The sequence below is a fragment of the Cynoglossus semilaevis genome, chromosome 18 (assembly GCF_000523025.1).
Source record: "Cynoglossus semilaevis isolate Cse_v1.0 chromosome 18, Cse_v1.0, whole genome shotgun sequence".
Lineage (NCBI taxonomy): Eukaryota > Metazoa > Chordata > Actinopteri > Pleuronectiformes > Cynoglossidae > Cynoglossus > Cynoglossus semilaevis.
The window spans coordinates 13,670,676-13,693,280 of NC_024324.1; the positions used below are offsets into that span (position 1 = coordinate 13,670,676).

The following is a 22,605-nucleotide window of genomic DNA, read 5'->3' on the forward strand; positions in this document are numbered from 1 at the left end:
TCATTACCTTGTTTGTTGATACTTGATTCTTGATTCTTGAAGAGCGATTCCGGTAATCGTAGCTTCTCATCCAGTCGAATCAGTAATGCTGAAGGAAAAATGTATAAGTAAAACATACAGTACAAAACACAATTCGCACAACCTCTTACCTATGAAACATCAACTAAATCTTAGTTGTAAAAACTAATTATCAATACTGAGATAACCAATTTCATTTTAAAACCGAAGTACAGCACTGAATATAAAATGGTGCCTCGAACAACTGCTGTAAGTGAATTAGCGTATGTCGCTGGCGATTATTTATTATCAAAATACATTAAAAACATTATAAAAAATAAATATTAAAATGTGCGCACCGAGAAACATAAAAATAAACATAAAATTGAGGCACCTACATTTCGTGGCGACGTTCACCAAGCGTCAATATTCCGACACTAATTTCCGGTTTGTTGTGACGTCATCCTCACTCGTAAACTGTGAATTTTAAAACAAATAACATTTTATTTTTTATTTTATTACATATATATTTTTAACATTAACTTAATTTGTACATTATTTTAAAAAGGCATTACTCACAGTGCACTCGTGGAAGTCGGGCTGTTTATTGATACTACAGAACTTATGTAAGAGCGAATTTATTTAAGCACCGCATAGAGGTTATGCTTAAATAAATTTAAAAAAAGTTAAAAAACTTACGATAAAGCAACCTTGCTGTAACAAAATTAAAATAGATGCTCTGCAAAAATAATCTTTCAACCAATTTTATAACTAAGAAATGCACCCTGGTGAACCCTGGTTCATTTCAATTGTGTTCCAGCAGAGAGCCTTGAACACAAAAAACAGCTGCAGAATCCCGATTCAAATATTGAGTAGAATTCAAAATATATTTGTATTTAGTATCTGTTTATTTGTTGCAGTTAGTGTGATAATCTAGAGAACAACTTCATTTACAATATTTCAAAGTGGTAAGAGAGAATTAATGAACCTCGAATATTGCAGAGCGTGTAAAAGCCTTTCATCACACCGAAATTGAAGTTGTGTTTTTTTCACAGTAAACTATTTAAAATTTTATTATAGAACTGCAGGTTGTCTGCACGACACGGTGGAAGGACCTGCTTCTGGACTTTCTCGGAAAGCAAAGTATCGACCGGATCTTTACGGGAGACCGTTAAGCGGCGTTGCTTTGCTTCACTCCGGCATCGCGACAAGCTGAGCGTTTCCCTCTTCTAGGATAAGATTTGTGCTGAGTTCTGGGCCACAGTGGCAGGAGTGGGCGCAGGAGGTCGTGTCCAAGACGGAGCATGCATTGGGTTCCGGCAAAGAGTCCGTGGGTGGTGGGGAAGGCGAGTCTGTCCCCGGATCGGAGGTCGAAGCTCCTGAGGCGCCACCCTGCTGACCGCTCAGGTTCTGGACCTTCTTGTTGAGCTCGTTCCGTTCCACTTTGAGCGCCCGCCGCAGCTTGTCCAGCCGCTGTACTTTACCCTGAAGGGCTTCAAACTCTCTGTCTCGCACAGCTTTCTGTTACAACAAAGATTTCTACAGGTTGAGTGAAGCCTTAATATACTATTTGACAGTTACAAAGCTATTAAACTGAGATAAAGAGGGGATCCGTCTGTAATCTTTGTAAATGTAATATGAATCAAGAGTGTAAAAAATCCGACAGCTGCTTCACCTCTTCTGCCATGTCCAGAAGTGTCTTGTTGCTGCTTTCCCACCTGGACCGATACATAGCCGTCTCTTTTTCCAGCTTTTTGATCTTTTTGGTCATCTATAACACAAAAGAAACACATTTTTCCCCCGCAGATTTCAGTTCTTTTAATAGGACCTTTTCACATTTACCATTCATGTAACACAATAGAAACATGCTGTTCACAATTAAATTTCCATAACATTTGTAATTTGCAATTAATGTTAATGGCTCAAAGAATGTCTTGCAAAATAATCTGGCCTTATTTGCAAAAAGTTTGGACATCCCCTGTTAACAGTCAGTGAACAGAAAGTGAGCGGCGCTTACACGCTAATAGCAATACTACTTTCTGGTATTCCAGAAAACAAAGTGCGACTTAAACTGTGCAGCACTATTTACATTATTCGGACAATAAATTAACACTTGCTTTAATGGTCTGAACAAAAAACAAATGACTATCCCCTTTGACGTGACACTGACAAGAGATGTTAGCTTATTAGAGCTGCTGGTATTATAAAATAAATAAAACTATCTTACAATAGTCCCACTCCTGTCTTTGGGCATGATAGTATAAACACCCTGTGTAGATAAATATATTTGGACACTGTGGTATAGAAATGGGTGTTAAATGCAGTGCCGACCTTCCTCATCACCACCCTTCATTTTCTGCCTCCCTCTGTCTGTCTACGACCACTCACCTTCTCCATCTCCTGTTTAAATGTGGTGAAGACTTCATTACTTTTGGATAAAGTTGTTTGAAACTCTTCAAACTTTTCGGTGTACAGTGACAACTATAACAAAAACACAACAACAACAAACAAACATGAAGTTGAGGTTATAGGGAAAAAAACACTACTTGGTATAAAACTAACATTTTAAAGGTGTAAAAAGCTGTTAAAGTTGTTAATGACGGATGGGAAGACCTGCTGTTTGAGGTGGACCTCCTGCTGCTTCATCAACTCACAGGTCCTTTGAGACTCCACCGCTTCTTTCAGCAGCTGAGAATGAAACACAATACCCGGGACGTCACATGTGCAAATCTAATTTTTTTTTTGCATAAGTGAAGAAGATAATTACAAAATCTTTCTCCTTGTCGTGCCGCTCCTCCGACTCCTTCAGCAGCTCCTGAGCCTGGTGAAGTTTTGCATCCACTAGCTGTTGCTGTAGATCTTTGTGCTTCACCACTTTGTCTATGTGCTGGTGAGTATACCCCACAGAGAGTAGAAGGCATTTTAATTTTAAAAGCTGTCAGGTATTTCACCGGGAATGTGAAGTGCAAATAAAATACACCCACCTCCTCTCTCAGTTTGTACTGCTCGTACAGCTTTTTGAGCTTCTCGGCCAGCTCGCTGTTCTCCTGTCGCAGGCTGGCGTTTCTCTCGTTGTGCTGCTCCATCTGAGTCTGGATGTCATTCAGCGTCATCTGGAAATGAGAGGTCACCTCCTTTCTTTTCTCTTCCTCCAGGCGTGTTCTTTGCACCCCTTCGTCCTGTGTGAGTAGAAGTGGGAAAATGGTTAGAAAAGTGTAGTCCAAATGCTGTACAAGTGTCGACATCCGACGTGTCTAACTGCAGAAAATTGGTTTTGTAACACACCTTGAGTGTGCGGTTGTGTCTCTGCAGCTCTCTGCACAGACTCTCCAGTTTGCTGCGAGCCAGGATGGCCTTGCTGTGTTCGCTCCTCAGGTTGTCCTTCTCTTGGACCACGAGACTCTGCTTCTTCTGAAGCGCTTTTATTTGTTTCTGCGTGTTGCGATGCTCTTCCAGCTGCAGCAAAAAAAATCAATCCGATACAGAGCGATTTTATCCTGAAAACGGTATTTCATTGACATAAAATGAATCCTGCGTGGAGGGAAAAACTCACCAGCTCTGCATACTTCTTGCAGAGTCCTCCAAGCTTTTCCTCCGGTGTGCTCAGAGTGTTCAGTGTCTGCATGAGGAGGGTGATTTCCTTTCCTGCGCAATGAGAGAATTAAAATAAAAACAAAGCTGCTCAAAAGTGAATGGTCAAACAGAGGAGAGCTTTTACATTTATACGTCCAACACTGTGTGTTTATAGAGACGTCTCCTTACCCAAACACTTCACTTTCTTTTTGTCTTGTGTCTTCTTTTGGTCCTTCTGTGTCCCACTGTCACCTCCGTTGACTTTACCACCCTCTCCCTTGTCCTCCTCTCTCTCGCCGCTCAGACCGTTTAGCTCCAGACTGTTTGACTTGCGATTTGTCAGACTCTTTGCTTCCTGACAGTAGGTGCTGAGAATGTCCTCAAGCTGCCGACTCAGCTCGTCTGCCATATCACAGCGAGACAGAGCTGCCTCTGCAACTGGAAACAAAGAAAAGAAATGACTTTGCTTTCAGTCAAAGCTTGTACGGGTCTGACTATGCCACCTGGGGAAAAATGTCACATCACTTTAGGTAATCTTCAGTGTTGGACTGACCTATCTGAGGCAGACCAACTTTTGTGTAATGTTATCTTTCAATAATAATAATAATTTTTATTATTTTATTATTATTATTTTACTGTAACCATTTATTGCACTGGAAGGACACGCTTTATCACATGGTCATAATAAAATTTCCAATTTATCTTTATTATATTTACCTTTAATAGGGTTAAGCTGTTTAATATAACCTCTTTACCAAATCGAACTTGATCTTAAGAACTAAAAGGAACCAATGAGACAAATCAGATATAGAATCAGTAAATCCATAAAATCATTCATCACAATCCCCCACCCCCAAAAAGAAAAACATTCCCCCATGATGCAACAGCAAACCTTTATATACCCTATAAAGTACTATTATTAATATTTTTTCCTGCTGGGCCTACAGTGGCAGTTTTGGGCTTCTGGTCTGGTTAAACTAGTTGTCAATAATGATTTAATTTAATTTAATTTAATATTATTATCATTATGTACAGTATATCCTTTTCCAAATTTTATTCATCTGGGGAAAAATTACTCACATGGTCTGTTGTATTATACAGTAAATATGATGTTTCCCTGTATTAGACATTAAACACTTAGTGAAATGACAGTGGATTAAGGGATTGTGCTATTTATTGTGAAGTGTAATTTGTTGAAAATTTATGACAAAAAAAACTGACCTTGACTTTCAGCCTCTTCACCTTGAGGAGGTGTGTTGGTCTGTGGTGTCTGTGGTTCGGACTCTTTGGAGCTGTTGGTGTCCGAGTTGTCTTTTGCAGGAGGGGGCGACTCCATCTCTCCCGCAGCAGGTGGGGAATCCTCCGCAGCCTCTGTGGCGACCTCCTCGGTGTCCTGCTTCTTCATGTTCGATTACTGAGAAACAGACACACGCAGACGTTCGAACACTTAATATTTCCCAGCGACGACACCAAAACTACACTTGAACGCATTTACCAAATCAGTTTTCAGGTTGACCCGATGCTCCTGAGATTCCAGGCAAACACGGAAGAAACTGGCTATGTTAAGTTAATGAGTCAAGCTACTATAAACCACAGCAGATTATGTTTGGATTTTATTGAGACATTATTTGGAATTCCACAATTATTTTATCCTCACCAACTGGGTTTAGTTTTCGTTTTTCTATGACGTTAAGCAGCACATGCTAACACTAGCTCAACGACCTACGCAGCCTAAAACAGCTCTACCCGAAACCAGTCAGCGGTTACAGATTTTATATATACGTTTAGAAACAAGTGTATGCTTCATACAGACAAATATAAAAACACATTTCGTCTGATATTTACCTTTACCCGCTGAAGACGCCGTGAATTGCAGGTTTCCTCAACAGCGTGAGCCTTGGGAACGTTTCCGGTAATAACTTTTAGACGCTTCTTCTCTCTTTTACGGCTCCTGAACATCTATATGTCTGGCGTTCTGTCGCCCTCTATGGCACGGAGACAGACTTTGTTTCCCTCCCCCCCAATAAAGATAACCAAAAGTATTCCACGTATTCATTTTTTTTTGCTATTTTGCTTTACCCAACGATTATATTATTCATTATAATTAATCAATCGTCAATACGTGATATAATAATTGATCATCAATAATTTTTTAAAGCTATTGACAAGTATGTTTTGTTAGATAGATAGACAGAAAGATGGATGGATAGATAACACCACCAAACCTGCCTGTGAGGAAGAAACACACTAACAAGGGTTGAAACATTACTTTATTTGCTTTGTACAGTATTTCCACTGAACAATTCAATATATATCTTTTCTTTACATTTTTATATTGTTGCCATTTCTCGTAATTGTTTTTGTAATGTTCGTGTTTGTGTGTCGTGTTCAGCTGAAGTGTACCGGTTTCCTGTCACTCATTCATACAGTCGATAAAGTCAAGTCAAGTCACAGTTTACGAAAGATACATTTGAGCAAATGAAAAACATATACGAGAGAAAAGAAATAAATACACATATAGGAGATGAGAGGACCAGAGCAAGTCTGGTCACTGATGGCATATGAAAAGTACTTTATAGACACATGCAGCATTGTAAACATCTGTGGCGTAGACATAACTTGAAAAAAAAAAAAAAAGCCAAATTTTTTGGCTTTAGATTTTGATACAGTCGACATAAACAGTTTCTAGGACGGAAGACAAGTCAGGATTTGAGATATTCTGTGAAGTTGGTTCACACCCCCGCGGATGACATAGGTTTCTCCTAATGTAGCCTGAGTAGGACAAACCTACTCTAAACACAATTACTCAGAAATACATCCTGACCGAGAAAAAGATCGGGAAAAGCAGAAAAGGCTCGTATCCACGTTTCTTTTTATTTTTGTGAAATGTCCTAATGACTTTTGTTTTTCTCCACTTCTCAGAAGTGACTAGAATTGCATCTGAATCCTTGTCAATGTATCACACCATACATGTACTTAAACCTATAATACTTAAAAAATAAAATGTAAATAAACAGTATTTCATGAATCCCAGATCTTTATTTTACAAAAGTGTCAAGTATTCCTCTTTTTAGCCTCATCTAATGTAAAGTGTGTCAGCAGTATGATAGTGGATTTCTGTCTTTTTTGAGTTGGGGGAAGGGGGTCTTGACTCCTGGACATTATTGTGCAGAATATTCACTGAGTTTATGCAGAGCCTAATGAAAGAAAAAAAAAAGTTTCGTAAAAGACGTAAAACAGATTCTCAGTCGTGACTGGATTAAGAAAAAAAAACAACAACAAAACAATTCTGTCAACTACAAAGAAACAAACAAAAAGACAAAACAACTTTGGTTAACAAAGTCTGACTATACAGTTAGTACTTGCAATTGTATGCAATGATAGTCACTGAAGTTTCCACTATTTGCATAACGTGTCACAAGAAAATCACTATAGCATTCCTAGTAGCGTAGTTTCCATTTTTTAGCAAAGGGTCTGACCACAGGCCACAACGTTGACAAAAGGCTTCATTTTACACTTTCCTATATTTATTATATGCATTTATTTTTCGGATTCTGAAAACATTTGCACAGTGAAAATCATGAGAAGACTTTTAGAGCGGGGACCGTCAAATGAACAAGACCAGTCGCTGTAAAGTTTGCCATTTAAGGTCGTGTTTTTTTTTTTTTTTAGGCCGAGATCTGGGTGCCCATTGCAAAGAGCGCCATTTTCTGAAAGAAAAAAAATGGCTATTATAACTTTAGAGATAAGAAGGAAAGAGCAGCAATGTTTTTTTGCACAAGTATGTGTGCACATTCAAGTAAATAAATTTTTATATATATATATAAAAAAAAAATCTGTAAGTCAAAGACATACCTAAGAACCTCCAGTCTTTGTTGGTCAGGTTGGCACTTTTGTGAATAGGAGTGCATTATTACTTTTCATATATATGTTATTTCCCCCTCCCAAACTTACATTTCTGGTGTATTTTAAGATATTAATCCATCAGACCAAATACCTATGGTGTAAATGCTCCACATCTATGACATGTAGAGTATGTTCTCTGCGCTCAGTTATACACGATTTGACCCATTTTGTTAATTGGAAGCAAAGACGTTCTGTGGAAAACGTTTTAACTCACGAAGCCGTAATGGGTCAAAATGCACATCCTCTGTGGAAGGCTTTCAACGTTGTTTGAAACAAAGGGAGATTTTGCTCTTTTTGGTTGTGAAAAAATGTGATCTGGATCAGGCAGACTGCAGTATTTACATACTGTCCAAAGACCACAGTTGTCAGTACGCCTTTACGGTTTCGTGTTTTGAGCTGCTTCTGTCATCCACCGGAACAGAGGCTCCCAGATTCTGCTGGGCACATCGTCGACCTAATCGACAGCGTCCTCACAGTGCCTGTCAGTCAAACGTCACGCAACCACGGTTCGGCTCCAATCACAAAGACCTAGCACTGGTCGTGGTGTTAGATTGTGTCAGGGTCCCGCACAGATCTAGTGTCGGGGTTAGGGTAGATGGGACTGATGTTTACCATCGTTAGTCATGTGGCTTGGATGCAGCAAAAACAGTTTGAACAAGACTGAAAATCTTTCTGTATCAACTTAAAACCTGAAATCAATCAATGAACTTAACCAAAAATCATCATGAAAAAACTAATAATAAAAAAAAAAAAAGGGAACCTGTTTTTGCTACTAGCCACTTGTGAGGTGTGCGTCTGCTGGTGTTGTATGCAAGTGTAAGTGTGTGCAAGTACATCATATATATGCATATATGTATATATATATATACACAAACATACATATATATACATATATATATATATACACATATATAATATATATTAATTTAAATTATTATGCCGCTGTTAGACTTTCTGACACGTATCCCTGGCCAAACTTCTAAGACTACACTCTCCTAACCAGGCTATTTACATAAATACTTCATAGAAATTACAAAGAACTCATGCAACAATCATTTACATATCCGTTGTTATTCCCATTCCTTAAACTTAGTGAAAAAGAACACCACAGGTTATTATATCGACTCTACTGCTTCACGGCACTACACCATCAATGTCTACACAAACAAACCAGTGAGCTATGGTTCAATTCCTTTGCTTTTTTCCCCCCTCACTACAAATGCTCTCAGTTGTTTTTGCAGCCTTTCTTAATCGACGACGACGGCGGTGAACCGTTTTGACCAGGGACACTCTGTGACTGTAGGCAGTGTGTTATAACGGTATAACACAATGCAACAACTCTACTATCTAAGAGCAGGGAGAAGGCAGCATAGAGAGCCGAGCTGACAAGGAGGACTGTGTTTTTGATAGAAATCAGAACAAAGATTTTGCCTCATGTCGTTTCTAATCACTCCGATTTCGAGAGATTGCAATTGTTTTAGCAATTTCATATGAATATACTGCATGTTCGGGTCAGCCGCTGCCACTGGCTCCTAGTCCTCCTTCAATCCCAGCTATGCCACGCTTAATATTTAAATCACTTTTTATTACAAGTCTTTAGATATCACGGCACACGACGAACATCGGTTTTTCTAACTACTATCACCCTCGGACAGCCGAGTTTTTCAGGGAGAAAAGGGTCGCTTTGTCAATATCCCGTTTCAAGCATGTGCTACGGTTACTTATATTTAGTTTTCAAATGTTTTAACCTCTACATCCACTGTAGCACTTGGAAAAAAAGTGCCTTACTAAAACAAAAGGGAGGGCATAAAAGCAACCCCACATACAAGTTTTAGCTGAGGAGACAGCCCTACATTTTGGGTAAACACCCCCTCACAATAAACCTAGCAACCCCCCACCCGACCCCATACAGATAGGTTTATTATTCCCATCAGCAGATACGCAGAAACCTCCTGCTGGTAGCAAACCATGTGCTTTCCATTAAGAAAATGAAATGAAACGCAAACCGAGCACAAATTAAAGAATTAATAAAAAAAAGGAGCAGATAAATAAGGGAGACAGGGAAATAACACAATAATTAAAACTAAAAAAAAAAAAGGAAAAAAATTTATAAGTACTACTTGAATTGGTATATATCAAACATACAGCTGTAGCGGGGCATAATTCACCTCATGCATCCCGGTCTGCAAACCTCTCCGGGGAATGCATGGCAGTCCTGAATTTAGGAATGTCCCATTGAAAAAAGTGTATCAAAATATCATGGATCAACAGGTCACGGTAACTGCCGATGAGAAAATCAAATAAGTGTCCGATGACAGAAAGACGTCTGTCTGTGGTGTGCAATTAGCCGGGACAGACCTTCACTTTGAGCCGTGAGGTCATCGATTCCTCTTTCTAAATGTTATGTTGTCTGTGTGACACGAGTTTACCCTGCAAGAGGTCGGTCCACTGCTTGAGGAGTAGGAGACATTTTAAGGCTGGAGAGCGAGACAGTTTAAGATTTCATCATTTGCCGAGGTGGGTGGTCAGTTGGGGGGGGGGGTGCAGGGAGGTGGTCAGGAAGTGGCAAAATCAGGTAAGAGTATGTAGAGGTACGATTTGGGCTGCAGGTTCTCCATGAAAAAAAGTGGTATGCTAGGGTAGACAATGGGTTTCAGCTGATTTATAGCTGAAAGCCCTCCATGGGGGCCTCCTGCTGGGGGAAGAGGAACTGCTGGTTGGCCTGGTCCACCTGAGGAGCTAGGCTGCTGTCCTCGTCCTCGGCTCCAAAGTAGTGCTCGATCAGGTCAAAGGCCTTCTGGTAGATCTCCTGGTTGTCGTGGCTCTGGAGGAACTCTATTTTGTCCAGACCTGAAAAGTCGTGGTAGGTCGAAATTAAACCAGTGATCGCAAACAATTTACCAAAAATTCATGTGAGTGTGATGCTCGCAGCTGCACTGCAGGTTTTAGTCCAAATGCTAGGATTACAATCACCGCCCCACCGTACCTACGATTATATTTTCAATATAATCAGTATGGCAAAAGCTACACAAATGTTTAAATTAGCGGTCACACATAATCAGGTGCTGCACAGAAAGTATGTCAGCGATGCAACCCCCTCCATCAATAGTAATGAAGTGGGTAGCAATAGTAATGAATACTACAGTAAAACTGTAATAAAAAGTTTCTTTTAAAAAGCTTGTAATGAAGGTATTGTGTTAAAATTGTATGCATTGAAATAAAAGTGTTTAATTTTGGTTTGAATAAACGGACATTATATTGTGAGCTGTACCATAAACTGTTTACTGTGAGACGGTGTGTTTACATTTATACTGAGCGTGTGTTTGGATGTGTCTCAGTGATATTACCGTAGGCCTCCTCGATGAGGCTGCAGTAAGGGTTGACTCCAGAGCCGTTGTTCTCCTGTTTCATCTCCTGCTCACCGAGCCTCAGGATGTTCTCCAGTCCATTCAGGGCTACTTGAACGATCTTGGAGTCCATCACCGTCAGCAGATCGCACAGAGGCTTAATGCAGCCCAGATTCACAAGATATCTACGCAGGAGGAAAGATATTGGCAACAGGTGTGTTAGAATTCACTTGAATTTCAAATGAATCAAAGTCATTTTTCACATTTATTTAATTCTGTTCAGTATATTATATTACACACTGAATTTAACAAGAGCTTAAAACTGGAAGTCTGACCTGATCTGCTCTGGCGTCCCACCAGAGGTCGCATTGGTGATAGCCCAAGCCGCCTCCTTCCTGGTTCGGAACTCGGCTTTCTGTAGGATTTCGATCAACACTGGGAAGATGATGGCATCTATAACTGTCTGTGGGTGAAAAAGATATGGCACAAAGCCTTTGAAATAATCTCTCCCTTTTCCTTAGGACAAGGACCGTCAAGGATTTGAATTAAACGAGCAAACTGACTTGATACTCAATACTGAGTGTGAAATCTGTTGGAATTTTTTTTTCTGTGTATCCTTCACCTGTATCTGAGCTCTGTTTCCTGCTGTTATGTTCGAGATGGTCCAGCACGCTTCCTTGCGAATAGACTCTTTTGCGCTGCTGAGCAGGTGAAGCAGACAGGGCAACGCTGAGCAATTCAACACCACCTGCACAAAAATGTACAGAGATTTGTTTAGTGGCTGCATTCATATGGTTGTGACCTTTGACCTGCGAGAGGCGGTGGTAGTGAAGCACCTGTGTTTGGATATCATCTCCAGTGACAATGTTTCCAACAGCTCTCAAGGCAGGGGAGGCCACCTTATAGTCAGTGTGCCTGCAACAAAAAAGCAGATGTTAACTCTTACTGGACTAAAACACTCAAAAATACACCAGAGTGTGGCGCTACTCACATTAGCAGTTCTACAAGCCGCCGGCAGACACCAGAGTCGATGACGGCCTGGATCTTGTCGTTGGGGCCATCTGAGAGGTAGGACAGAGCCCAGCAGGCGTCTGCCAGTAAGTCTGGGTCACTGCTAAATAAAAGCCTGGACAGCACTGGCAGACAGGGTGACACCTAGACAGAGCAGACGTCACACACACATGAAATGATCATGACTTCATAAACAACAATACACACAGATCCAGATGAAGCTTTCCGAACATGACGTGTTTGAATTCCAATTGGGCTGAGTCGGAAAAATGTACTTCACTCATCTGACTTCACTATGTGACATTTGATCACCAGTACGCATATTTTCCTCGAGCGGTACCTTTTCAAAAGCGGGTGGAGGGTTCTTTCCTCTGCAGAGATTGGAGAGAGCCCAGACTGCGTTCCTCGTCATGGTCAGTCTTGTAGATTTGGTCAGAAGCCTGAATTGAGAGTTTGAGGTAAAGTGTATAACCTAATAATTTCACAAAACAATAATATCGAAGGCTCGACCATAGAGATGCATCGATTGAGTGGACAATGACCTGAATGGACCAATTGTCATATTGCCATAGCTACAGCCTGTCACTGTTCCAGGTTTTGTGCTATGTTAGCAGCCTGCTACAGGCCGACCGTAAAGCAGCAATTGGTTTTAGAACTGACATTTGAATGTTAGTTTAACGTCTATGTCAATGGCTCAGTTAGACAGAGACAGAATATACAGATCTATAGCACAAGCTTTTATTTGTTAGAAAATTGGCTTCACAGGGCACTTTATTTTATTTTTAAGTTATTGAACTGAAGAGAGAACCTGTGACTGAGTTCAGATTGAGGGAAATATTTTTGAATCACTTTTTAGAAGAATACATTTTTGGACTAAAAAACACTTCTTTTTGTAAACAACAATCGGTGCATCTCTACTCAAAAAACATGAGAGACATCAGACAAAGAAAGGGTTTTCCTTACATCAACAGCGGTGGGAGAATATCGCAGCTCAGCACGTAGTCCCTGCAAACGGCACTGTCTCCTGCAATATTACCCAAGGCCCACACAGCCTAAAATACAGCAAATCACATTCAAATAAGCGTTATGTAAAAACAAATTAGAGCCCCAAAAAAACAGTATGAACTCCAGTTGCTACATGTGTCACCTGTTCTTGGACATCCTCGAAGTCTGAGTTGAGTAGTTCTATGAAGATTGGCACGGCTCCTGCCTCTATCACCGTCTTTGTTTGTAGGGAAGTACCTGATGCAATGTTGGTCAGAGCCCAGGCTGCTTCAAACTGAGATGACACAGCAAAAACATTGCCGTGACAAGTTCACACTATATTACCGTCCAAAGTACTTCACACTACTAAACAGCAAGCAACACTTGACGTGTTTCACTTCACACTTCACAAAATATATTGGTTTCACTAACCTGTAATGTGCAGTTGACACTCTTTTTCAGGAACTCAACAAACCTCTCCACGACTCCAGCTGTGTTTATAACTTCATCAATTGGGGGGTTGGGCTCTGAATAATAATGGAAAAACACATAACACATTTACATTACATTAACCAGATTATTCACAGAGAGCTGTGGATTAACAGCGAGGTATAAACATTTCCAAAATTGTTAATTTAGGAAAGCTTCCTAAATTAAATACTGATTTAATATGCTAAAAAAAACAATCCCAATACATGCAGCTCTATTAACATATCTGAATATGGCAGTTGTAGCTTCTTTAAATAATATTTTTAGTAAGAATGTGGAATATTTAAAATGTTAACGATTAGACTATTGTTGCTGCAGTAGAATTGAGCTTGTACCTTTAGAAAGTAGTTTCCTGAACTTCTGTGTTGTGGCGAGCTGAAGCTCTGGGTCTTCAGAGAAAAGCATCTCCACCATGTCTCTGGTAATTACTCCTTCCTACAGTGATACATACACAACCGTTACAGCACTTGATCCTCACACTGCTGACTCAGCTGACTCTGTGGACAAGTTTCTAAAACTCTTGCGAGCAAAACAAATTTAGAGGAAAACAAATGTCTGACATGTCAACTAAACACTGAGAGAGGAGTCACTCACCGTTACCGGAGAGCTCAGGTAAGAGTCCACCAATGGACTCTCAAACATTGCTTCCTCTTCACTGGCAATGTCCACATTCCTCCTCTTGAAAAGCTAGCATCGGAGGAGAACGACAACGCTAATGTACTGCAGTTTCTATCAAAAAGTGTGGCAAACTGAAGTAAAGGCAGTGAAGGTGTGATATACACAGGTGTAGTAACATACCTGTTGTTCCCGTTTCTGTTTTCTGAGTTGGATGCCCTCCTCCTCTCTCCTGCGTCTCATCTCCTCTGGGTTCAGTGCTTTGTTCTTGTAGCGGTTCATCCTGTAGTTATCCTTGGCTGGACTAGCTGACGGCTCTGATGGACAGAGACACCGGTTATTACACTTTTAAAACACAGTGCTGTACGGGAATTCCTTGAGGCTGAGGTGGAGGCTGCTACACCTTTTCTATGGAAAAGGACTTGCCACATGTCTCATTTGACATCTCTATTTATAGGTCATAACGATGAAACAGCGTGTACACAGGTCTATATATATAACAGCTATGTATAAACAAGTTAAGGGTAAACTGGCCAACGCATATAAAAACACAGGCATGCCAGGGCACATGGCTAAAGCATTACTTGGGGCAAATTCTGGGGACAAACACATGCATTGGTTTAAAAGAATTGACTAGCTGAGAGAGCATGACTTGATTTCCACACTGACAAAATCTTCTGTTCCCAGCTTGTGTACAGCTATAACAGCAGCTTCACGCTTTAACAAATATGAATCTGACAAGAGCAGTTTTTTAGCAAAAATAATGGGGACAACACCAGTGAGAAAACTGCCTTAAGTACGTAATGTTGCAAAACTTGTTTGCCTTCAGCTCCAGCGAAATATTCCAAAAAATGGTGCAAATAGAAATGAAGCTGTGGCTTAAAAGGATAACGGCAAAAAGACTTACAGCTGGCTTATCCATGTTTGTAATGTGTCCTGATGGAAAAGCCATGGGCCATGCAGGACACAGACTGCAGTTGGGTGCTTCTGATTTTTTTTTTTTTTTAATAATGTTAGCCACATGAGCTGCTGCACACACAGCTTGTGAGCCGTGCTGACTTGTTACTATTGTGACTGGATGGCACTGAAACAGCCTTGGGAAAAAAAATGCTTAACAACACAGGCATTTCTCGGGAGACCCGCTTTAGAGCAATGTGTCACTATGGAAAAAAGGAGGCGCTCTGTGATGCGTCATAGAGTCTGTGCACTTGGGCAAGGAGGAAAAGTCCCATCGAAAACACATGGAACCCAGCCACAATTAGGTTGTACAAGCTGGAATTAGGCAAGATATGTAGACCAGAAAACTGTCTCCTCCAGACAGCTCTTCTAGCCTTGTGTGCAAATGAGTTTTAAAAGTATATGCATGGCTGCTTGCTCTAATGACAAGAAAAGAACCAAGTTTGATTCATCTTCAGGCCTCTTTTATGAAGTTAAGGAATTGAGAGGAGACATACAGTAATTAGGAGTGTTAAGATAATACAGAAGCAAAACCACATTTGTGACTCAGTCGAGAGTGAACAATTATGGGGGAAGTTTTTGACAATTTTAGAAGTTCCCATTGTTTCAAAGTGCATTGAAAATGTATACTACCGAAGAATTCAGTACATGTTGAATCTTCTTAACATAAACACTGTTGTCCAAGCAATAAGGGGGATAAATGGTGGGCTTGAAATGTCATAAATGCAAAGAAAAAAACAGGGTATCATATAATGTGGTTTTTCTATTGTATTATATTTTAGTCACCTCATATGATGTAGCTTTTCTTTTATTGCTTAATTTTTTTTGGCATAATATTTCTTCATTCCTGGCAATGTTTTACAGACCTACTAGTGCCTAATAAAAGGTTTAGATTATTCAATATTGAAAACTCTATACAGTACAATGTTGATTAAAACAAACAAAACAAAAAAACAAGACATTAAAACAGTAAACATATAATTCCAGGTGGGTGTACACAAACATATTTGGATAAAAAAAAGGTGCACCAATGACTATTTTGTTTATCCATTTTCACAGAGCTTATTCTGAGAGGAATTTGCGCACAGGTGTATGAATTGACGTGTCAGACACAGCAATGAGTTCAGACTAAAATAAATAAATATTACAAACGTGTGAAATGCCATTTGGTTAACGTCATATACACTGACGTAACGAATTCCACATATTTTGAATAACGCAACAAGCTAAGCCGTTGGCAGAAAGGGCTAAGTGACACCGCTAACACAGTATTTGCACTAGCTGCTGCGTCAACAAATGTTTACAATGAAATATATTTATTAAAATGATTTATATTAACCCTAAACCTGTCGCACTAAGTGTCTGCCTTACTATACAAATACAACAATGTTTGAAATATTTAGAGTAGCGCCAAGCTGCTAACACTACAAACGTGTGTCATGAAAAAAAAAAAAACGGCTCTGAAAGAGACGTCACAGACGTTGGTCAGATTTCTATGGTATTATAATAACTGTCAACAGCATGTGGTCTAACCTTCGTACATGTGTTCGAAAAGCTTAGTCATGAATTTACAGTGGGTTACATTACTGTGCTAATGCAGCTAGCATCAGCACAAGTTTCGCCCAACTTGTCACACAATTATTTTCCAGAACTACAGCAACTTAACGAAATTACACATATTAACGAATTCCTGGGTTCATTATGTATGGTGACAGATGACACAGCAACTGGAACGGCTTAGAAAAGCAACTCGTGTTTCGCCACTACGTAGCAACGACAAGCCTGGTTCAACAACAGTGAGAGGGTGAGGATTTCATAACCACCCTCGCGCCGACCACACACCTCAATTTCCGAATGTCAACATTAAAATGTACCGTTAAATTGTCGGACAGCTTACCCATTGTGTTCTACGTTAGAAGAGTGTTTTAAATCCTAAAATATGAATCAATCTTCAAATCCGTTCCCTCTTCTTGATTTCTAGAATTTGCTCCTGCAAGCAATATGGCTGCCGGAGACGGAAACTCTAATTATAATGTCAACTTCCTGCCGCTAGAGGACGCTCAACGCCAACAAAACAACTGTCATTTACACGCCTATACCAAAAGAGCATATTTAACAATCATACTTGAAGAATTATAGACATTAATAATTAGTTTTAAAACCTATTATCTACCCAAAATACACAAAAGACAAAAAATGTATACTTTTACTCTAAAGTGCAACTCTTTTGCAGAATACAAGTACACGAAATACACGACTTAAGTCACAGTTTTCTTTGCTCTGTTGACATTTAGGACCCCATTGAAAAAGGCCATGTCAATTTCCCATGTCTTCCTTTTGCTTGTTTTTAATACTATATAAAAATTGAATGTTTTTATTCTATACTAAATATACAGGTCAACATGTGAGGTGCACATAAAATCCATTTCCGAGAAGCAGGTCATCAGAAGTTCATTAACGTGTTAATTCATTCATTAATCTTCTGCTTAAGCCTTGTCAAAGTCACAAGGGGGGCTGGGGCCCGTTCACAGCAACCCCTGGGAAAAGACAGTGTAAACATCCTTGGACAGTTGACCAATCCATCACAGGACCACATACTGTATAAAGACTAACAACCACACACACATGTCAATATATAGTATATGGTCAGGTATATGTCATATGGTAGCCTACAAATCTAATTTCCAAATCAGAATGTGCAAGAACACTGGAGAACCTGGAGAAAACCCACACCCACATGGGGAGAACATTCAAACTCCACACAGAAGGACCATCGGTTACCACAGGATTTGAACCGTTGCTCTTCTTGCTGTAAAGCAAAGGCACCAAATTGCTCACATTCAGCATTCCCTGTACTATTTTGCAATGTGGCATTGTCCTCTGACATGGATCCCCCTTGAGGGGGCCTCAGGGGGTAGGCACCAGAAAATAACTTTAGGGGGCAATGTTGCACAATCAAAACTATAGTTACATGGCCTTTTTGTGCTTTCAGCCTCAGTTAGAAGGAGATTGTGAGGTCACTGCAACAGTAGCACAACTGAAATGCCTTTCCTATGATTACACCTTCTTCCCTGACAACAATAAATATTGTTCATACATCCCAGCTTTCACACCGTAATCAAGGACTGGGCTTTACTGATTTTTACTGCCATTTTGACTGGGATTTCAGAATAACGCCGAGCCATTTTGACTGGGATTTCAGAATAACCTTTGGATGCACAGGTTATTAGGAGGAGTTTTATAAATAGTGCGTTTTTACTGGTATTAAATAATACAAATATGCAATACAGGATTGTGTAACATTTCAAATGTTTAAATATTCTCCAATTCTGGGACTCATCACGCCCGATTACACAGCACCTCCTTCTGCCATTTTTTAACCTTTCTCATTTCTAGGCCTGCCGAAGCACATCATACAGCAGCCTACACATTGCAGAGCAGCAAAGGCTACCCATTAGTCAATGCCATGGAGTGAAGACTGCCCCATGTAATGGATTCATAAGAGCAAAGCCAGGCGCATAACCAAAAGGGTTTTTTTTTTATATAAATGGCAGCTCACAGGATGGCCAGACTTTCTGCAGCATCTGCCACCGTACATGTGGCAGACCCTCTGGTGATTGTCCTCCACTTCCATCCAAATCCAAAGCGAAATGTTATGCGAACGGCCGGCCAAATAAACAAAATCAAAGGCAAAACGAATTAGCTCTACATTTAACATCGCAACAACAGCAACGGTTTGATGCTGATTAAGTGAATTTAAATGAAATGAGCTTTTGGCCGAGTCGGAGAAGTAGCTTTGTTCTGTATCAACAGAGGGCGTTATAATGAACAGTGTCCCTTTATAATTGTATACAGTTTGTTGCTTTCATCGCCTTTAGAATTATACATCATTCAGCAGATATGTCGTCCGCACTCATTCCAATCGTCCATTACAAAATACAAAGCAGGTTTTCGCGTCAGAAATAAACACAAATAATTAGCGCAGCCACTGCATGGAAATGCTAATAACATCAAGGAGGGTGTTTGTGGACTCAAACCTGATCTATAAAGTGTCCAAACTAGTTTAGCTCTGATTGCTCTCGTTTGATCAAACAAATATCCGGTTTAAAGCGCTCTCTAATTCAATTACAGCCGGTGTGATAATAAGATGGGTTAGATAAAATGTGAGAATGTGTTGGGTCCACCCGTGGGAGAGGGAACATCTGACTGTCTCTGTGCTGAACGCTCTGTATAATAAAGGCTGAGGAAGATAACGCCATGGGGTGGGCAGAGCACGGAGGGAGCAGTGGTGTCAGCGCACGTGGGGCGTGACTGGGAAAAGAGGAGATATGTCTTCATAATAAAGTGTTGAAAATCTGTTCAGCAGTGTCCATTTCTCACTTTTTTACCCGACAACTGGGACACACACTCACCCTCTCTCTCTTTTATTTCTCCCCTCTTCTCTGTACCCCTAACACTTCCTTACATCTACTAGGTGACAGAGCTGACATGGAAGCATTTTACATATTAGCTCTGTGAAAGTGCGCCCCTAGTGGGTGATTTATTAGGAATTTTGAGGTTGGGTATACTTTTTTTTTTTACATACAAAATTCATCAAGTGGGCCATATTGAACCCCTTAGTGCATTGTTTTCCAAAGACTGGGTCGCGACCCTCAGGTGGGTCGCAAGATTTTTTTTGGGGGGGGTCGTCTCGTATCATGTTTCCCAGGTGTTTACGACTAATGTCTATTGACTTGGGTTGTGAAGGTTTGTGACCACGGGTACCCTAGCGTTATCAACATGATTTTCTCTCTATTTTGTGCATTATTCTTCATAATAGTGATGAGTCCTAAGAAAGTGAGTGGTAAGGACGGTAGTGAGTCAATAAATATGAGCGTGGCGCCCGCGCACTTGCCTGCAGCGGCCGCTACTGTCTCAAAGGTAAGAACTCATTATTAAAACCACATTTTATTTTATATCACAGGAATCCTTATATACGAGCACCTCTAGTTACTAGCTCGGTCCTGGATTTTGCTCGTATCTTGAGGCTCCACTGTATACTGCAAATATACTGTTGTCTCAGGCTGCTTGATATTAAAAGGTCAGGAGATGTCGTGTGAGGTGGTGACACCAAGAGATCAATACGGGACAGCGATTGTACACACGCCGTAATTGATAATGTGACTCGACTTCGTGCTACTTTGTGAACCCGACGAGCCAATTTCAACCCAATCGAAGCAGCTCAATAAGACTGATTAACTCAAGCTGTGGTACTGGTGAGGAGAGGTCTCCAACGTTGCAGGGTGTTTGTGTCTTTATTTCTGGGCCATCTATAAATAACACACAGACTTGCAGGGAAGTGCTTTAAAGTCCTGAAGCATCAAGGGAGGAACCGCTGTGTCTGTTACAACGCTGCACATTCAGCGCCTTCAGATTAGTATTACGTTCGTAATCTGTGAGAAAGCAGCTTCTGCTTCTCGCGCCATGCTTCATGTGCAGAAAATGTTACGCCGAAATAAAAAAATAGTCGACGTCATTCATCTTCCAGCACCAACCGAGACGGTCTAATTAAAGGTGTTTGATCTCCAGCGTTTCCGTTCCCACGTCGGCGCGCGCAGCAATAAGAATGGGGGTGGAGTGACCATAAAGGTGATGTGTCTGACTGCGGGTGTGCTGGAGCACCTAACTACCTCACTACTGTGCTTTCACAGCCTCTCTGCGGGGGCCATAAATCCACCCTGTGATTGGAGAGAGGAGGTAATGAAGGGCTTGGTACCCAACGTGACCACACACTCACTCACGGGCGTCTGAATGCACACTCACATCTCTCTGTAAATAACACCACCACTGACCCTGACGGTGGTCTGATCATCTCGGGCTGCCACAATCGCACCCCCCATAACCCACCCCCCCACACACACACCCCACCACCTCCAAGTAAATCCATCCAATTACCTCTGCAGCTGAAACCAAAGAGTCTTCTCTGCAGTCTTTCCGGAGCTTCTGCAGCGTAATAGTTTCTGACAAGACACAAATGAACTGGATAAAATTAAAAGTCCGCTCACTCGGAGTTCTTTGCGTTTTCTCCACGGCATTAATTGGTGTTTTCTAAAGTGTTGGACGTGTGCAATTGATGGCTGCAGAAGACAATTTATTTCAAAGCAAACGAATGGCCCTCTGAGTTGGCTTCAAAAAAAAAAAAAAAAAAGAGCCAGGGTTTTCTTCACCAGAGCGCCACTTAGGTGGAAACATCCCCGTACAGTTCAAAACACTGCCTCTAGTGTCACTATTATATTGATAGAAGAGGCNAACACCTTAAGTGGATTAACAAATTAACTCTTTGACCTTTCACATGCCTGAGAAAAGTACCTTTGTTTTCCTGCGTTTCTCCCTGACAAAAACCGAGCTCAACCTTTGTTAACCTTTCGCATGTACGATCCGGGTAATTGAATGAGAACCTGTACAAAGTTAATTGGCTGTTTTCATATACTGTGAAACTGCAGATAATTAATCAGAGAGAACAAAAGCCACTACATCACCACCTAATTATGGGTGAGCACTTGGCAGACTCCACACCCGGGAACCACGGCGGTGTGTTCGCGGTGTTTATGTGTGTGTTCTGTCTGTTATTTGTGGTTTGTTTGTGCGTCTCGTCATGTGAGCAATTGCAACCGAAACCTGCGGTTCTGCCTCATTATGTTCTCGGCGGTTGAATTTAAATAAAGCTTTAGCAACAGATTAGAAAAAATTAAACAAAAATATAATCACCTACTAATTACAGAGCACCGTAATGGGGTTTATATTCATTTGACATCTTTTCCTCAACAGTCAAAAAATAAATACAGATGAGTTAAAGATTAGACGTTAATGACTCCCACATCCAACGAGGGGCTGTTCGTCAGGTTTGTAGCACTGCAAATGTACAGTGTAAAATATTAAATCATGGGTGTGATTAAAATATAACCTGCATATATGTCATACATATATAAATATATGTCATATATATACTGTACATATTTGATTACAAATAAATAAATAAGGCATTAAAATGTAAACAGAAAGGGGACAGAGACACAATTAAACCTTTCCATAAATAATACAGTATTTTCAAAATAAAAGATTGTTCTTAATACTTCATTCTGAGTTTTCAGAAATTGGTTACTTTCTTTTAAATCTCAAATACACCTTTGTGTAATTTTTCATCTGCCCATGCTTTAAATCAGGGGTGTCAAACTCATTGTGGTTCAGGGGCCACATACAGCCCGATCAGATGTCAAGTGGGCCGGACCAGTACAATCATAACATAATTAACTATTAACTATAAATAAGTCCATGTTTTTGTCCTTTGTTTTTATAGAAATAGGTACAAATACATTAGAAAATATTCATATTTAAAGTAATATAATTTGACAAAACATCATGAACATGAAGTGTGAACATTTTTTCCACTTTCAAAATTCATCAAGTGGGCCAGATTGAACCCCACATGGGCCATTTTAGGCCCGTGGGCTGTATGTTTGACATCCCTGCTTTAAAGAAATCCCTCACAAACTTAACAATAAGTTATTAAATCCAGTTGATTTGAAAGACTCGTTCACTGGTTTCACATTTTCGTGACAGGAAGTGACTCATCTGTAAATAAGCAGTAAAACAATTGCAAGAATTTTGGTGCAGAAGGAACGGTGATGGGCCCATTGTCATGGTTGGATGGTGAGTGCTTTCGCCGTAGAGCAGGGAAATCACTGCC

At 40.4% G+C, this 22,605-nt stretch overlaps 3 protein-coding genes across 4 annotated transcripts in view; all 3 read right to left on the bottom strand.

The window, feature by feature from the left end:
- LOC103394644 (eukaryotic translation initiation factor 3 subunit I) overlaps nt 1-467 on the bottom strand; it is a 29,687-nt gene extending 29,220 nt beyond the window's left edge. The window contains exons 1-2 of one of the 2 annotated variants that reach the window (XR_003052763.1): nt 396-467; nt 8-88 (exon numbers count right to left, since the gene is read on the bottom strand). Coding sequence is in view for 1 of the 2 variants with exons in the window: in XM_008332051.2 (XP_008330273.1) it covers nt 8-70 (63 nt within the window). In the remaining variant the exon portion in view is untranslated. The remainder of the gene's footprint in view (nt 1-7; nt 89-395) is intronic. The other variant, XM_008332051.2, reaches the window with a different exon arrangement.
- Nucleotides 468-882: 415 nt separating this feature from the next.
- On the bottom strand, nt 883-5,567 carry txlna (taxilin alpha). Its single transcript, XM_008332049.3, has 11 exons — nt 5,416-5,567; nt 4,792-4,984; nt 3,760-4,008; nt 3,551-3,642; nt 3,283-3,453; nt 2,982-3,176; nt 2,765-2,884; nt 2,611-2,685; nt 2,386-2,478; nt 1,673-1,768; nt 883-1,518 (listed from the first exon to the last, which is right to left on the bottom strand). Exons 2-11 carry the CDS (start codon nt 4,973-4,975, stop codon nt 1,189-1,191), a joined length of 1,605 nt encoding a protein of 534 aa, XP_008330271.1. The 5' UTR covers nt 4,976-4,984; nt 5,416-5,567; the 3' UTR covers nt 883-1,188.
- A 255-nt stretch (nt 5,568-5,822) lies between these two features.
- Nucleotides 5,823-16,945, bottom strand: LOC103394646 (importin subunit alpha-7). The gene is made up of 14 exons (XM_008332055.3): nt 16,777-16,945; nt 14,106-14,239; nt 13,902-13,994; nt 13,643-13,742; nt 13,251-13,345; nt 12,982-13,113; nt 12,798-12,886; nt 12,175-12,274; nt 11,815-11,978; nt 11,660-11,738; nt 11,446-11,571; nt 11,159-11,286; nt 10,824-11,008; nt 5,823-10,326 (listed from the first exon to the last, which is right to left on the bottom strand). The coding sequence occupies exons 1-14, from the start codon at nt 16,778-16,780 to the stop codon at nt 10,139-10,141; spliced, it is 1,617 nt and encodes a 538-aa protein (XP_008330277.1). The 5' UTR covers nt 16,781-16,945; the 3' UTR covers nt 5,823-10,138.
- Nucleotides 16,946-22,605: the final 5,660 nt, after the last annotated feature.